At 45.6% G+C, this 18,526-nt stretch overlaps 1 protein-coding gene across 8 annotated transcripts in view; it reads left to right on the top strand.

Moving 5' to 3' along the window:
- LOC149334985 (phosphatase and actin regulator 2) overlaps positions 1 to 3,894 on the top strand; it is a 133,736-nt gene extending 129,842 nt beyond the window's left edge. For all 8 annotated transcript variants that reach the window (XM_089551683.1, XM_089551682.1, XM_089551681.1 and 5 more), the window contains one exon: positions 341 to 3,894. In XM_089551683.1, coding sequence (XP_089407809.1) covers positions 341 to 356 — 16 coding nt within the window. In that variant the 3' untranslated portion in view covers positions 357 to 3,894. The remainder of the gene's footprint in view (positions 1 to 340) is intronic.
- Positions 3,895 to 18,526: the final 14,632 nt, after the last annotated feature.

Genomic DNA, 18,526 nt, shown 5'->3' with positions numbered 1-18,526 from the left:
CGAAGGTCACCTTAGCTGCCTTGAAAAGCTTGAAAAATATATAGACTGTGCGCTATATTCATACCTTAGCTCTGACAGTTAAACACGGTCAATTCTGAAGCATTATTTGATATCTCCTATGGAATTTTGTGAACTCTTTGCTCTCAGTTTGCGAAATTTTAAATTTTACACCGCAGAAAGTTAGTCTTTACTCGTAGCTCCTGTGTCACTTTGGGAGGTTAAATCCCACATCCACACTATACAGTCTCTTGTATTGAAGCTGCCTGTATTTGCCCATCGGTTTAATGGAGTTTTTTTTTTTCAATTGACATGTCCGTCCCCATTTCTTCTGCCTCCGCAGGTTCCACAGGCCTTGAAGCTCATTGTGCACCCCAGTGGCGGAAACCGAACAAGGGGGGGGGGGCGAAAGAACCGGCCGAGACACAGAGACTTGTCATCCACGGTCACTCCCCCGTTGGCCTTCCGTCATTGGCGGCGGTTTGCAGCTGGGCTGTGCATCGCCGTGCTTTTGACAACACCTCGGCTCGTCGCGACTACTGGAGGCATGCCCTGCAGCAAGCTTTGTGTCTTTGAGCTCTCTGTGCGAAAACGTGGCTACTACTCGAGCGAATGCAGAAATCAGTCGGCATGCAGGCAAGCCCACGAAGCAGAGTTGGGAAGCGTTCCCTCAGAAGATCCTCTCTCCAGTTGTGGTCGGCACCACCCAGGAGTAGTATGGAGTTAGTCATCATGAAGGCAGATCAGCTCGGGTTGTTGTTGAGCTGGCTTATGATCTTGACGCAGTCCGTGGCAACGCATCTGTCCTCTGCCTTGAGAGAAGTGACGCTAGCGGATTGCTTGCTGTTGAAGCAGCATTGTCCCCACTTGTGATCGGCACGCATCAGGGAAACCTCGACAGCGATTGGCAGGGAGGGGGCAGTTTAGAACGTAAAGACAACCCATCTCGCAGGGAAGACAAATTCTCAGGACCTCCTCGTGAATCGGCAAGAAAAAGCTGCAAGGGTGGTGTTGGCTCTCCTGGATGGACCGCAACAACTGCTCCATCAGCTTCTCAGTCTCGCTGCAGCATCCTGTTTCACACATCCACGCTGGCCTTTGGTTTTGTTTTGGATGTTCCCAAAAACGGAAAAGGAGCCAATCTCTCGGCAGCCCACACTCTTCTGCGGAGCAGTTCCTGTCTGCGCCACGTCGCTTCTTTCCACACAGCTGCATCTGGCCCGTGTGGCCTCCTGCTCTGGTGTGCCGTTCCCGAGTGCTCGAGTCAGTGTAGCTGGTTGACTGAAGGATGATGGGAGGAGGCGAAGGGTGTTGTTCATTGCAACCACCTGCGCAGTAGTATTCCCCACCCAAGGGGCCCGTGCAAAGTCACCGTTTTGTTTTCGTTCTCCTCTCGTGCTGCCATTCCTTGCGTGGTGGTTGTCACACCGCTGGCTTCTTCCTCCTCAGGCTGGACCTATGTAAAAGCGGGAGGCTGGAGAAGGTGGGGGGGGGGACCATCGTGCATCCTTCACTGCAGTCTCGCTCATCCCTTTCGGCCTCCTGCTTCGTCGTTGGCTGTGTGTGTCAAGTCCCGCGCTGGCGGGCTGGGGGAACGGAAGACAAGGTTTGTTTGTTTGCTTGTTTGTTTGTTTGCGCCAGACTCCAGCGGCCAGTCATGTGCAGCGGCGTCGCAGTCACGCAACGCCCTCACCGCCGCTGCTGTGAAGTCATGTGACTCGTTTATCCGCACCTCATTGCAACTGCTGCTGCTGCACGTGCCGCGGTCTTTTTGTGTTTTTGTTTGTTTGTTTCTCGAGTGTCCCAACAACGCGTGTCGTCACTTTCATGTTTTAGCCAAGCTTGCCTTTTCTTTTTAATGTTAGTCTGTAGCCCACCAGCGTTCAGTGGCTGGCAGAGAATGAAATAATTTTGCACTTTTCACAGTGCTTCTGGGCAAATATCCTGGGCAGATATCCCGGGAGAAAACCTTCCTAATTGCAAAGTGCTAGGAAAAATGGATTTTGCTGGCTGCTTCTACTGCTTCAGCCTTTCCTAGCTTTTTTTTTTTTTTTAGAAATCTCTTTAGTGAACTTGTTTTGGGAAGCAAATGAGAATTGTGTGCTTGTTGCATAAGTTGCTGGTGTAGTATATTTGCTGAATGTTCTTTTTACTTGGCGGATTTGGGGTGCGTATCTTCTTAGCATGTGTTCTTTTTTTTTTTTCACTTTGGCATTTCACGATGCCTGGAGTTAATTCTGTAATGCTTGGACTACTTCCCTGCTGTTGCTCACAGTACAGAAAAGTCAAGTGCTCACATGTCTGCATATTCGCCACTTTTATCCTGAATGGTCGCAAAGAATCGCACCTAGTTGCAAAGGTCCTTGTTTTGTTTACTCTTTAGATTCTTAACGATGGGAAATATTAAAGCCTCAGGAGCGGCAGCTTTAGTTTTTTTGCTTGCATCATGTGGATTTTGCTAAATGGTTTTCTGTATTCCAATTAGCAGGTCAGACAATTTGGAAGTAAGGGGTGCAGATTTTGTATTCGCTTCTCATCACATTGTTCACGCAAATGGCCGCAAAGAGATAGATGGGTACTTCCAGTCAGTCAGTTTAGCATCTGGAGTGGTTACTCGTACAGTTCAATGATTTGATCACATACCACTTGGTGTTATCAGCCTGGTGGTGTTGGTTGACGTTTTAGCAAGGGCTATGTGCAAAAAAAAAAAAAGAAGAAAACAAACAAAAAGTAGATGCCGGGCGCATCTCACAGTGCTTTTTGAACATGCATATTTGTATGTTAAAGTGCATGTAATGCAAAGGCGACACGCTTTTCTCTGTTTCCGTGTGCACGTATCCAGTGTTGCTATTTTAAAACCCGCCTGTGACGAAGTTCCTTTACTAGTGAGTGCTGTCTACTTAATGCAGGGCACGTGCTTTTTCCCGTGTGATTTCTTGGAAGAAACCAGCATTGCCTTTGTGATGTTTGCTCGATGACACATCTTATTTGAACACCCCTTGTTTAATACATGCACGAGCGATTGAATGCGAGACCCTATGCAATGATCGATAGAGGCGTCTGAAGAAACATCGACACTGGGGCATCCCGTTTGTTGTGCTCATTTTTTCGTGAGGTCTTGTTTCACAATTTGGGAGCACATGTAAGAGAACACACTGAGCGATTGAACAAATGAGGTCACCTGGTTGCGTGTTTTTTTTTTTTTTTTTTCCCTCCTTGGTCGTTGGTTTGGGCGCTCGTGCAGAGTCATGTTTTGTGAGGCTTTGCTTCTCTCAGGCGAGCCTTTGAATCTGTACATACTTGTCAAGGCAGATTTGCTGCAGCACGTGTACATATTATATATACATATATATATATCGTGCATGTCTCGGTGTTCCCTCAATTATCTTAGTTCCGCGACATGCGAAAGCTTGTGCTGGGAAGAAAAATGGGAGCATTTTTGTCGCCTTTGATAGTGTAGACATGTGAAAATGAATTTTCTAGGCCAGTCTGGTTTCTTTTTTTTTTTTCCTCTGTTTTTACATTTGTTTTTAAATTTGTTTTCTGTACATAGGTTGCGAACAAGGCTCTGTAAATATTGTATATGTGTGGATGCTTTCTTTTTTTGCTTGTTTTGTTGACAATGGAATAGAAAGGTGGTCTTTCTTCTTCCATTTTTTTTTTTCCTGCTGAATGTTTTGTTGCCTGGAACTTTTATTTTCCTTTTTTAGCCCAGTTGCTGTCCTCAAGCCCAAACTTGTGCTGTTTGTTTCTTCCCTGTGCAGAGCAGAGAAATTTTAGTGCATGGTGTATACAATTTTTTATTTTGTGTAGGAAGTGACAGCACTGCTCTTCTCCAAAGCAGCAGTGGACTGATGAAGGCCTTTGAACGAATAAAAAAAAGGATGGCTATAGACATTGCAGTGCGCCTTTTGTTATTTGCATTTCATTTTCTCATTTCTGATTTACACTTGCCGGAAATTTTGGGACATGGTAGACAAATTTGTCCATGATAACGTATGCAGCAAGTGTTCATCTACCAAAGTTTCCAGCACTATGCAACAAGAGCTGCACCATAGTAGACACTCTCACATCTCTGTTCAGACAGCACAAACTGGAACGGGTGGTAAAGCTTCAGTCCGCTAGCTAGCATTTTGTTTGGAGGATTTGTTTTAGTTTTGGCAAGTGCATCACCTTTGTCCCCTTTTCGCACCACAGAGTCTCTTAACAAACTAGCGGGAAAGTTGATGGCACTACACTTCAACCACCATGGAGAGGTGGAGGTATGCCTGGGCGACAAGGTTTCTTACTTGGCTTGGCTATTGTTGTGCATAAAATGTGGATTGAGCCATGAAAATACAACTCTTCTCAAAGCAAACCTCAAAGAAATGCTATGAAAGCCTCCATACCAGCCTGACACTGGACTTCCACTCGCATTAAATCTATTGAAGTGAAAAACAGTATCGAATTCACTTATCTGGACACGGAGGAGAGCATCACAGCGCAACTACCAATTTCGAGGTACAATCTGCACTTTCGGCCTAACATTAGCCAAGCTAAGCGCAAAGCCTTGTCTTTCCGGCATTCCCGTAGTGGATGAAGTCTCTCTAAGAAACTCGTGGGCAGTGCCGCTAGCTTTCCCTCAAGGCAATGTTTAGAAACTGTGTTTCGCTCCACCCCACACTGTCTTTCCCTAGCACTCTTCCCTCTTGGTCCTTCCCCGTTCGGAATAAGACACCCATATAGCCTGTGTCATTCCTGTACATGCTCCCATATAGGTCATCCTATAACCAGTGTCATAGTTGCTGGTTACATGGGTGTTCTATATGTGATTACATGCAGGAGCCACTGAGCTGACAAGGGAAGGTTAATGAGTGGCTCATTCTGACATGCATATGGAGGAAGCCAGCACTGTCCGAAACTAAGGAAAGCATAAGGAAATGTTTGTCTTTTTTTTGTCAAATGGGAAATTACATTATAGTGTAATTATATTGTTGCTCTAAGATAATTTATTTTCTTATTTATTTTCAATACCGCAGACCCCTTTATGAGGCCCTAGCAGGTGGGCGTACTCAATTTATACACCTGGTCTAAAGCTACATCGAGACAGTCTTAACATGCAGTTTACATGGCGGCAAAACCATGTGTGGTTCGAGCAGTTATAAATACGAAACTGTCGGAACATAGCGAAGAGCGGAAATGTGTACTCAACACAAAGACTGAAAATGCATGCAAAAAGGATAAACCGAGTAGCAATATCAGCAATACAAAGAAATGCAAACCTTTGTACAGACCTTACCAACGAGAATGAAGAAGCAAAGTAAGAATGGCAGTTTGTTTGAGAAGTGATGCAGCAATATTCACAACCCAATGTACATGACAGAGCATTTCTGGGCCTCTGTTGTGGCCTCTACCTTAGCAGTAAATGTTTCCAAAGTCTGTGCATGGGTAATCAAGGTGTCCAGTTTATTCCACTCTTGGATGGTGAGGTGGGAAAATGAGTTCTTAAGCGTGTTTGTATTCTAAGAAAGAATATGCAATTAATTTGTATCCAAGTTTGTGCTGTGTTGGCTGAGTCTGAGAAAGGGATATATATTTGGACACATAAGTATTATAACTGTTGTGTAATAGTCGATACAAAAATTTTAATTTAATGTTGCTAGTTCTAGTGGAGAGGGTTGTGAGGCCTGAGATAACTGCAAAGTTAATTAGAAAGAAAAGGATCTGAACCCATGGATCCTTATGATTGGAATGTGTCGGAGGAGAAATTGATCCGTGAAAGTAATAACGTATAAATTTCTCATTTATCAACACACCAAATTTTTTAAAAATTGCAGAAACATTTCTCTACACTTTCTTTGGTTGGAGACTGTTGGCTTCCCTGATATGTATACAGAAGCCAGGTTATGTGGGTCATATGGAAACCAGGTCACAGTGCACATATGTTTGGTGTCAGTTCCAGTTGTTGCTGGGATGTAATGTGACACAAACGGCTAGAGCTTATATTTGGAACAGTTTTCAACAAGCCATGCAGAGTTGAGGTCTCACACTTTTATCCCCATCTGTACCTCTGGTGTGATCCCGGCTAATGTGTTTTCATTAGCTTTTTTGCAAGCATGAATGCATCAGAAGGCCTCAAATGCGCTAATCTATTTGTGTGACAAATTTTTGTAATTGGAATGTTCCAGAGGAGCAATTCAGCCTTGAAAGTAGTGTCGAGTTAGGATGTAGCAAGTAGCAGACAGCAATAGGGGATATTCAAAATTCCGCAAGTGCGCTTTCCCACATAACTATGTTGCCCCAAACAAGATGGCCGACTTCGCTATAGAGGAACTACGTGGGCTACAGGACAGGCGCTAAAGGTGTGGATAGAATGTAAGAAACGTATTTTGGAAGAATCAAACAAAAAAACCAGTCTTTCTTGCTTTGTTTCAGCTGGAAACGCATGGTCAGCCATCTTGTTTGGGACAACATTGTTACGCGGGAAAGCGCACTTGCGGAATTTTGAATATCCCCTATTGCAGAATTGATTTTTTGGGAAGGGGGAGGTTGTTTTTTTTTGTAGTTGAGACATGTTGGTTTGAACCCACACGACCAACAATGTCTGCTTAAGGTACGAAGCTGAATCCAGACGTCCATGGGAAGAAGGAAACACTGGATACGGACATCCGCGGGGCTTACGGGGGCTTTCCTCTACAGAGCTATTTGGAATGCAGTCAGAAAGGCATCGCAGATAAGCAAAAATTTGTCTAGAAGCACTGACTGTGTAGATGTATAGTCACTGGAATGGGATGGGAAGGACGAGAGCTCATAAGAAGGAATGCCGTTAATGGGAGCTGGCAGCACTAGTAGCAATAGAGGTGCATTGCAAGCACTGTTTATAGATAATTTTTTGCGGTTGCAGCAGCAATGATGCTGTTCAACTTGAAAACTTTGAAGTTAAATTTCTTGGACTGCGCTTGTCCTTGAATGCATTCATAGGACAAAGATTTCATTACACTACTCATTGGGAACACATTATTAATGCAGAATGATAGCCCTTCATGTATGGGTATGTAGCCATGAGCCCATTGTATATTAGTTCAAAAGCGAGTATGTTGAGGTGGCAGGGGTGGTTAAGAGAGAGAGAAATGGACGGAAAGGCAGAACGGAACCAGGCGATGCCCAGTAGGCTTCCCTACACTTGGGGAGCGGAACAACAATTGTTGTAAGTTGTAAGAAGAGTACAGTAAGTTGTACTGTATTGTAATGCTCTGGTGTCCTCTCTTAGTCCTTTGAGCCTTGCTGATTGTTGGGCAGCTCATTCATTAACACTCTTAACTACTAATTAAAAGTATCCTATCATGACTGGTGGGGCTGGCAATCTGCAAGGTTGTTTCAGTGCATTTCCTAATTTTCTCTCGGAGTTTTACGACGGTTAAAAAAATTTCAACATATCCTTTGGCTGCCGCTTAATGTTCCAAGAAGTGCCCGTATATCCATATTCGGATGTCCATCAGATAAACTGTGCCTGGTCCATGGTTTGGCATCTGATGGTCCGACGAATGTCTAGTGGGCGACTGGCTAAAAAGTGGCATCTGGCTGAGGTCCCGATGGCTCTAAGCGGGATAACCTTTGGACTTGTGTCTAATGTCAGATGACGTGTGGGAGAAGTGGAAATTGAACCTCCCCCCCCTCCCCTTGAACAACGCAATACCCACCTGTACGACACTGCACTTGCCGGAATAATAAGTCCTCTTGTCGGAATAGTGGTCTGCATACTGAGGCCCCTTGTTCCATGTTGTGCTGTCGAGGATTCTGTCTTCTTTTCTCTGTTTACCATGGATATCCCTTATTCAGAGATAAGTTAATGCTGAGCCTCAAGTACCCCCAAAATCTGAGGAGGCAGTTCTAGCTCTCGCATGGGGTCGCAGGCGACCAAAGTGGGTAGCTTTGCAGGTTGCTGCTGTGAAGGACACAAGATCGGCATCTCATTTGCGCGTAAAAGACATGTTTTGGCGTCTGCAAGTCTGCCTCTTGTCTGGAACAGCACATTGTTTCTGTTTCGTCACTCTTTGAGAAAGTCGGATACTAAGAGGATCCCTATTTAGTGAGCCCTCGTATGGTGCTCTTCAAAATTGTAGACCAACGGTGAACATTTTTCTTGGTTTTTGAGACTGACAACAAGGCATGGAAAAAGAAGGCATGAGGCAGTGTAACAATGGATTCTAAGGGGAGGAAAGCACAGCCGTGGGCAACTGAAAGTTTCTTGGAGAGATTGGGAAGTTTGCTGGGTAAGATAGCCAGGCCTAATTGGCAGTCGTTGGGAGAGGCCTTTGTACTGCAGTGGTCCTAATGTTGCTGATGAGAGGCTTAAGTTTGGCAGGTGTTTCTCTCGTCTCCTGGTAATGAGCTCCATTGCACACCGTGTGGGATCTGCAATCATGGAAGCTTGGGATATGTATACAGTAAGCATTAACAAACTAAATCGCTTTATTAGTTCTTTTTGCACCTAACACTGTCAAACTTTTTGCATGCCCCTTTTATCAAATATTGAGTCTCATTTTTTCTCTCGTCTTCATTTTAGAGCTGCCAATGCTAGTTTCAGGGGGCTAAGTCTTACCAATTAAGAACTTGTGTGAGCAGCGCTTAAAGCAGACCTATTCAGGCTCTGCTAGTTAGGTAAAATTTTTAACTCTCTGTGCGTCCTGTGGCGGCCGGATTAGCCTTCACTGATATTTACTGATTGCGGGCAGGCATTTGCTTAAATATTGATGCATTCATCTCACCACATGGCAATAAGCTTAAGAGTGCCTTGCCATTACTCATATCTTGGTCCGTAAAAACTTCTAAACATGTCAGTTTTGGCTTTTCAAACAGGATACTTCCACACGTGGCATATACTTTTCAGGCTGAAATTCTTTTGATATCTTGGCCTGGGTGTGGCAGTGGTGGTAGTCTTTTCTTTTTTTATGTGAAGGGTTACCAAATGTATTGTAAATGTTTCTTCAGCTTGGTACATTTTTTTTTGTGTGTGTGTGTGTGTATGTGCGTGTATGTGCGTGTATGAAACCTTCTTTTTCCTCACTTGTGCACATTCAACATCGCTGGGTATAAAGACGTCTGTTGATGCGTTTCAGAAAGAATGACTGCGCACATACTTCAGGCCTAGCAGACACAGCTTGCTTTAATTGCGTTAACATGGCGGACTGACTGGCGTCTTTGTGCCTTAGCTTAGGCATCTTCATCTCATGGCTGTCATACATGCGAGCTTAATCGAGGCCCACAACATCTTAAGAGCCCAGGGTTAGCAAGTCACCAATTATTGTGCAGTGGCGATTATCGTTACTTTGGAGCAGCCCTTCTGTTTCAGCTGCTGAGGTGCTTGGCCTCTATCTATTTAGTATGGCCCCTGGCGGCATGGAATAATTTCGCGTTACGACATACTACGTCTTCGCTATATCCGGAATTTCGTTATAAACGAAACAAGTCTTAAATAATCTCTAATTAAGTCGTTACTAAGTTTTAACCAAGTATGATTGACAGGTGCCGCGAACATTTTCTGAGGACTGACAAATCCTGCGGACACTTTGGTGATCCATGAGCCTATAAAGGCTTTCGCCTTAAAACTCGCTCTGGTGGGCGACCCTATAACGTCCCATAAGCCTCACGAGGAGGCGGCACCTGATGACACGGAAAGCAGGCAACCCGCTCAGCAGGAGGAGGCACAAAAACAGGCCTGCAGGCAGAATTTATATTTTCTGCGCATAAATTAAAGCAGCAATTAGAGGACGCTGCAAGAATTCGTACCTTGAGACATGCTAAGTGAATGTCAGGATGGTTGTCTTGCTGGTCACGAAATGACGCTAGCATGCAAAGGGCTTTAAGTGCGACTCTAAAGCGCTTTGGGTGTCTGCACTACCGATTCTGTACATTGTTCTCCCATACGCAAAATATTGCGTAAAACAAGCAGTGTGCAATGGAAAAATTAAACTTTCGCCTCTGATTGAGTGCCGATAGATGCAGCCGAATTACGGTATAGGCAAAAAAAAAATAATTGGTGACGCTATCCCTGGGCTCTCTCTCTCTCTTTTTTATTTGTTTCTCTGAGCAGTCCCGCAGCGTAACATTTGGGTTCGCTGTATCCGCCAAACTGTGTAGTTAAAGCTAGAAATTCTGTTCCAAGACTGAGTGGTTGACCCGCTCAGTCATGCATGCTGGAACTGTTTCAAGTTTGCTGCCGTCACGGTGCTGTTACATTTAATTGGAACAAATACGCAGGAGGCGCGGAGTAAACTACAGAATGCTCAACGATCTTTGTATCTCTTTTATCAGAGGAGTAACTGTGAGCTACTATACTGTTCATGCAACTCTCGTCAAGTGTGATACGTAGCGTAAGGTTTGTCAGAACTCGTGCGTAAGCAGTGCTAATTGCACGACATCTAATTTAGTTTAGGAATGTTGCTTATGACGCTTTTGCAGGCTGCTTCAAATGTTTTTTTCACCTTCGTTCTAGTTTAAACATCGATGCTTGGTATTGAATGTGATGCGCCTACTGTTTATTTTTTGTTTTCATAGCAGCTTACCTGTTAATAGCAGCCCTTTGAATGTCCAATGTGTTTGTGTGTGAGCTCGGGTAGTTTTTTTTTTTTTTGTAGCAGTAACACAGGGACAACTATAAACTAGGCGTTGAGTAGGTTGACTAGAAAAATCTAGTAGGCTAATTTTAGCAGTTTTGCTTAGCTATTTTGGGGTGCCGCTCTGCAGGTAAATCCGCACAACCAGTTTGCTATGTAAACAGGGCCCCGTCATAGCAGTTGGTCCCTGCATCGATCGTCACATGGGTTATCGTTAATGTGCTTACAAAAGAAAAAAAGCAATGGAGTGGGGGTGCTTCGAGCGAAAATAAGACCCTGCCCTTCATAGGCCGTGTTACAGAGCACGCATCACGCACAGCGTCTAGTGGACCAATACTGAAATTTTATTGGTGGCGATCATCGTGGGAAAAGTTTGTGTCGTCACGTATTGGGCCGGTTGTGATGCTGCTGGAAGACATTGCGAGCAAAAGAAACGGATTTGGCGTTTGGGCTTCATGCGAGGGTTGTCTGAACTCACGATCCGTCTTTTCTCTGTAGGCACAACGTTCTTTGCGGATGCAGCGTCATGGCTTATGCGCAGATTATTGGAGATGGGGAGGGAGAGGTATGAAGCTACGCCAAACGCGCATCAGATGTGATCAGCCCACTATGAATGTTGCCATTCTAACGCTGTCACCAAGTATTTCTTCCTGTAGGGAACTTTGCTCGCCAAACATTATTTCGATGCTCTGAGCGTTGTGTGTCGATCAGAAACAAAGCACTGATGTGCGGCTTCTGCTCGTCAGTCGAAACAGTCATCTGCTGCCGATATGGGAACGTGTTAGCAATTCCCCGATTGAAACTGCATTATCGGACGTATACTCCCGCAGTTTGCCTCTCGTTCTTCCGACGGGCCGCTCGAACTCGCTTAATTCGGACTTCCGTTTTATACGAAGTGACGAGCTCGAATTATTGAGGGTCTGCTTACATGATGTAGAATCTCGAAGCAACCACTCCGCTTGATGTGAGTGTCTCCTCGAGTGCACGTTTTGCTCGTATGAGGAAACTAGCGTATTCAGTTAGATGCGTCGGGTGTATCGGTCGAACATTATATATCCTCGAAGTCGGGTACACCGGACCAAGACAAAAAAAAAAAAAAAGTTGTGTGAGAGGCGATTATTCTTCTATGCAGAGCTACGGAAGGACAACCTTTTTCCGCAATAGTCTTTATTTTGCAGGTCTCCACTTTTCAGAGGATGAAGAAAAAGTATATGCGAGGAATAGCACTTCATTCACGTAATGCGCGAGTTTTTCCTCAAAGAATCCGCGAACTATTTTGCAACCCCGAGACGAGAGTGAATTAAGCGCGCTATTTATGTACTCGCGTCGTGGCTTGGGTGAACTCGACTTTCACATGCGAGGCCCTACCTTCAGGCGCGACACAACTTCATGCTCGACTTATGTAATCAACGTGCGGGACATGTATACTGTATTCATATCGCAATGACAGTCCGTTATAACCAGTGAATTAGCACAGGGACGTATTACAGTCTGAGTTTTACCTGTTAGGGTCCGTATATGATGCCACTAAATTGCACGTTCGGAGATCGATGTTTCAATAGTCTCCCAATGCGAACCCTGAAATGCTTCGAGAACACTTGGTATGAAACGTTTCCTGAGTCTGCACGATAAGAGTAGTTCGGTTCGACGAAAAGGTGCAGATGTGTGGTCGCATTTCTTCCAGCCACATATGGTTTGCTTTTCAGCTGTTCGCCTTTCAGGGTGTTTTTTTTGTTGTTTTTTTTTGAAGGGGGGGGGGGGGGGGGGAGGCTGGTCTGCTGTAACTCCTCGAAAGCAAACGACGTGGCTTGTAGACTTGTGACCAAGGGCATACTTAAGTGAGACTTTCTTTTAAAACTTAATTCGCACACCGCCAAAATAAATGTTTAACTCAAAACCGCTCGTACTTCCAACATGATGCTGATGTTTGCGAGCTTGGATGAAGCAGAAACGTAAAGCGTTGTTCTTTGACCTTGTTGAACAGCTATTGGGCTCGCACTAATGCTGGGAAGTGGATCCGCCGCCGAATTTGAAACCGAGTCGATGAGGAATTCGCTACCGAGGACCAAATGAGTCGATTACGCCCTGACTGTATACAATTATGCCGTTTCATTTTTTTTTTTTTTTCTGGGTTGTCGGCGAACGCCGCACTCTGAAACATTAATAGAAACTGTCGCCCATGATTTGTGCGGGCAGAGTGCGTGAGTACTAGTTGAAAGAGGAAGAATGGACGGAGGTACCACTGCGTCATCCCCTGAATGGGATGACGTCACAAGCGTGACATCACAAGTGCAATAATGGTGGTCCACGCATCGCTTCCACAGTACACGTCAGAGCAGGCTATACGACACATGGTGACGTCATAGTTTCCGCCATGTTGGAGACCAGGAGCCCAGCAAAAAGCTGCGCGTTTATCTAATCCATGTATCGTAGCTTGCTTTGTCGTGCATCATAGCGCTTGTGACGTCACGTCCAAGTAATGAGTAGAAAAAACGCAGGCTAGCATTCAGCATTGTTTGCAATACGTTTCCTGTCTTTGGTGCACCTATGCAGGGGTCTAGAACCACCAAGAATATCACACGAGTTGCCAAAATGCTGGTAAAATTAAGAACAGGGAAACTAGCAAACATTCGTCACCGTAATTAAGCAGGATTTTCTAAGAAATTGGTGTTGACATGCGCTGAGTTAAACGCAGCCTAACATATTGTCAGGCAACCTGTCTGCACGTTTATCGGACCCAAACCTTCCGGAGACTGCCTGCGGTGCCAGTGATTATTATGGAATCGCCTCACCGTTCCAGATCAAATCATGGGCGACAGCTCTGCGAATATACTCCCACGTACACGTGTAGTTGATAGACCTCTGCGTGACTGAGTGTTGTGCGAGCGCGCGGAAAAGACCAGATGAAGACTGTGTGCGTCGCCATTTGTATAGCCTTAGACGTGTGGACAAAGACTTCACGCCGTGGGACGGAGTGGACACTTTTGCTTGACGGCTGGCGGCGGCTTGTGTTCTCACATGACCCCGCTGCCTGTGCGTGGTTTGTGCTTTCCGCAAGAGAAGCTTGCGCGACTGTGTACCATACGGCGAGGATATGCGCTCAACGTGCTACACTCACATTTTGAAGGCACGAGGTGATGTACAGAGACGGTTGCGAAGAGATGCTCTGGCAGTAATCTTTCCATTGTCTTCGTTTTTGTTCGCACGTTTGACGGCCAGAGCTCCTCAATGCGGAATGGTTCTATAGACCCTTGGATGAATCTAGCGGGGTGTGTTGCCGTTGCTGTTTGGTGGGGTGCGTGGCGTTTAATAAAGAGAAGTATACAAGTGCGACGTCTTCACTTCTTTCTGCAAGCTCTTACAAAGAACAAACAGATTCAGTGGATTCCTAACTATGCTACTACTCTTGGCAGTGATCGAATTTCTTTTGCAAGTAACTGCTGCGGTTACGCAGTTATAATTCAGTGTGAGGAGACAGTTCTACCCAAGCAGAACAGGTAACCGGCCCAATATTGGAAACGTATTGGCAGATCATGATCTTTGCTTAAACCTCACGCTTTAAACTTGCTGTTCAGGAGCTCAATGTATGCGGAGTTTCCACTCTACCTTGCAAATCCTGATTTAGTCGGATTCGAGGTTTAACTTCGGCATGACGAAATTCGGTATGCAACAAAACTTGCCGCTCCCGTCAGCTTCTTAGGATCCCGTTAGAATTTCATTAGAGTAAACTGCAACATCATCTGCTGCGTATTGCAACGTAGGGGCTCCTTTCCTAGAGCTCCTGGTTTCTGCAAGAAGACGTCGACTGCCATTCGCGCGTCATCTTGAAAAAAATAAAAGCTGGTTGTTTTCTCCTCCAGCAAGAACCTCAAGCCGTGCTTGTTTTTTTTAATGTTTCGCACCTGAAATTAATTTGAGAACTTTGCTCTATTTTCTTTATTTTCCAGTTTGTTTTAAGCCCGTTAAGTGCACAATGGTGCAAGTTTCTTACTCATTGGCGCCTTTTTCTTTTTTTTCACAATCGACGGGAAAATTCTACGCGGTCTCCCTGTTAAAAAAGCTGCATGAACGCGGGGTCTTTCCTAGCCTGATGCCACCCTCGCAACGCTTCTGTCATCGGCGACACTGAGTCACTGACGTCCCACTGACCTCGGTGAGTATGTTCATGGTCTGAAGGCCACGCAACGGAGCGATTGGCCGCGCCAACCAGAAGAAAATGACATGACATTTCGGTTCCTACACGGCAGCCTTGTTCACAATCTCTATTTTTTTGCTGTTCATTTTTTCGTCATTTAAATCCCGGCCAGACGGGCTTTCGTCACACTTTTGCCTTCAAGTGGTTGAATTATTCCTCGTACACTTACCCACGGGTCTGTGGGCCTGAGCAGCAAGGGTAGGCTTAATTCTTATTTTCTTTCTAAAGAGTCACACGTTTGCTGCAATACAGAATTTAAAAAAAAAAAAACACTGTTTGGTTTGGTTTTGTGGGGTTTAACGTCCCAAAGCGAATAAGGCTATGAGAGACGCCGTAGTGAAGGGCTCCGGAAATTTCGACCACCTGGGGTTCTTTAACGTGCACTGACATCGCACAGTACACGGGCCTCTAGAATTTCTCCTCCAAAGAAATTCTAGCCGCCGCGGCCGGGATCGAACCCGCGTCTTTTGGGTCAGCAGCCGAGCACCATAGCTACTGAGCCACCGCGGCGGCCACGGTTACCAGTACTTAACGCGAGATTCAGCGATGGCTGTTCACAGTCGTTTATTCGTTATTTTTCTTCTTCCTTGGCAAAGTGCGCCACTGTATCCAGGCCACTCAGTGTGGTGCGTTGCGGTTACGTCATGCATGACGTCACTGTATGCGAACCAATCAGCGTGGCACGCTACGCGTGGCATCATGCTTGACTCCTCTGCATGCTGACCAATCAGGGTTGGTCGGTTTTACTTCGACGCCTCAGAACCTGGAAAAACGTGCTGCAAACAGCTGCCTCTTCAAAGTCTCTACACTTTGTAGGAAGAGAGATTACACATTATTTCTACGCAGCGCTAGGCTTTGAGAACATCTTAAGCCGAAGTCTCTGTCTCCGTTATTTTTCGCGCTCCTAAAGTATGCCAAAATATACCAAAATACCAACTCGCCCAGTTTTCTGTTCATCTCGTATCCGCCTGTCCACAGGGCTGGGAAGCTTCTGGAGCTCGCTCGTCTGAGACAACGGCTGGAAATGCTTCGGCAGTAATCGCCATTGCTCACTACTGCTTATATTTCACCAAAAAACCGAAATACCGGAAATAATTGTGCTCCTGAAGATCTCGTTTTAAATCCCCGAGACAGAACACTGAGGGCATGCTTCTCCTCTTATGACGTTATACTGTGGCAAAGCACGCTTCACAGGCAGGTCTGCGTTGGTGTGTCCATCTTTGAAGTGGTTGCTGATCGACGCGTTCTTCCTAATTCTAAATTGACTAATTGACGCAATCAGTACTATACATTTTTCAGAAAAAAAAACTCTCCCAGCGCATGGTTATGTCGGTTGTAGAACCGGTGCCTGCATATAGCGGAATCACGGAGCTAATGGTAGCACCTAGCGCTCTGCACGCGTTTGCAACACTCCAGAGTATTTATTTATTTATATATTTATTTTATTTACATATACTGCAGGCCAATGTTTTGGCCCAAGCAGAATGGGCATACAAATTTAGAACACAACAAGAAGAACATATACAATGCGAGAAAGAACACATGGGAAACAACACATTTCTTGAAAGAACAACTATATGATAAAACTAATATTGAGTAATAAATGGCAACAACACATCTCGTATGATAAGAATGCGAAATGCATGACAAATAACTTTTTTGGAAGGAAAACAGGATATGTTAAGTATATGTTAAGTACTACGTGTTTTGAGCGCCATTTTGTGGAAACAGTGCAAAGGTCTATACCAAGTGGTCTACACCTTTCTAGGAGTGCAGGCTGACTCCCAGCTGTTCAGCCTTGAGTCTTGCGAACTTATTCTGCAATGCATCTGATGCGAAGGAAGCTGTTTATTTGAGCGTTAAAGGGATACTGAACCAAATTTTTGGAGCTGCTCTTTTACATGTAAACAAGAGCTTGACTGCTGAAATTGATAAATGTGACAAGCATTTTAGCGAAAAAAAAGGCGGATAGCACGTTTTTTCGCGATTTATTGCCGTATTGTTACACCTGGCGGTCGCCTCTGGAAACTGCGACTAGACGTCATAACACCCGCGCGCCCACTGTTCCCGCAGCAGCATGACTGCCATCGCTACTTGCGGATTTTGCCAGTTTTGCGTCGGCAACGTCGGACATTGGGAGCCTTGTCCTTGGCTGACCCAAAACTGCAGTGTGACATCGCGCGTGACTCGACCAGTTTCCTGTCGGACAATGGTTTCATGACGTCACGCTCTTCACCTCGTCCTGGCCAGGAGGGCTTGGCGCGCGCTCATCAAACAGAAAATAAAACCATCCGCTAAAAAATATGCGAAGTGACGACTAGATTTCGGTGTAATCACATTCCGACAATCTATTCTCAGCGTTTTTGTTTAATTTCAAGATTTTGCTTGTATCCCTTTAAAAAAAAAAGTGAATTCTATTTCGACGCCGAGAGTACATGGCATTCATTCGGGTGTCCCGTAAAATAAATAAGAAAAATAACATGGAGTGTTTTGCAGTATAAGACGTGCAGGATAGCAGCTAAAAGCATTTCGTTCATAAAAATTAGAGACTCTGGATAGAGGCGATATCTGTCTTTGACGATGAATAGCAGCAGTTTGAGAGAGAGTTGCTGTAGAATGCTTTCGCGTATCACCGTCAAATGAAACGTGAACGTGATCATTTAAATCCGAAAACAAAAGCACAATGATATTCGTTGCTGAAGATGAAATGCCCGCAGGGTACATTAACACTTCGACGCACCGCTCTTCACAACACAGAAGTGTAAGTAAAGTGCCTAGTTTTCAGGCTCCCTAGGCTAATATCTAGCTTTACTGCTACCATTGCAGTGCTCTTGTTCGCGCTTCATTCAAAAGTGATAGTAGGTCTGCACCAATCGGTCTTCGATCTAGCATGGCCTTTGACGCGCAGTGCCTGGTGGGTGGATTATGTGCTGACCCTTCTGAACGACAAGCTGGACTGCGTTGGCGGTGACGCAGGCGAGACCACTGCGTCATATTTATCATTCACATAGTAGCATCGAGGTGACGACAGGCTGGCAGGAAGGCGGCCGTAGTCCTAGGCAGTGAAGTGATCATTAGGCAATGATCGACCGCAACGGAGCAAAGTAACATGCCAGGAGCTACAGCGACAAGCGCACTTTGCAGTCGCCTGGATCAGAACAACGGTCAAGGCGTGGCCGCTCCCGCTGCAACTATGACCTGTCGTGATGCCCGAAGACAATAAATGCCAACAAGCATCGCAGCAGCGGCAAACAGCTACCGCTGAGTGGTGCGTCTTGCGCAACAAGTGTAAGCAGTGGTATATTTTACCACGATAGCGTCAAAGACCCCGTTCTCAAGAAAATCCGGTGTCAGCGTTGTCGGCGTTGTGAACAAAAAATGACGGGCATGGTCTGGCAGGTGGTCCCCGGAGAGCAACCTGGGAGGCAGGTGGGCCACCTGTGTCACGTGACCTCGTGACGTCATCACAACCTGTCCATCGGAGAGTGAGCAGACTGCCAACCGTGGCTGGTGGGGGTTAAACTAACGAGTGGTCGCTCGGGAAGAGCAACCATGGCCGCTGAAGGCCCACCGGTGTCAGCACCTGCCATCGCAGGGCAGTTGCGCATCGCTTAACAGCGGCACCACTGCGCCAGGAAGGATATGAGGACTCCCAGGGTTCTATGAATATTAACTAGAGAATGACCTTCTGCACATACGGGAATTAACCCATCACGATATCGCGTCATACTCTTAAGGC

Source organism: Amblyomma mixtum, chromosome 7, assembly GCF_055824585.1.
Source record: "Amblyomma mixtum isolate Tamu chromosome 7, ASM5582458v1, whole genome shotgun sequence".
Classification (NCBI taxonomy): domain Eukaryota; kingdom Metazoa; phylum Arthropoda; class Arachnida; order Ixodida; family Ixodidae; genus Amblyomma; species Amblyomma mixtum.
Note: the sequence above shows the minus strand (reverse complement) of the source record. Positions and strands in the feature narration are given on the sequence as shown.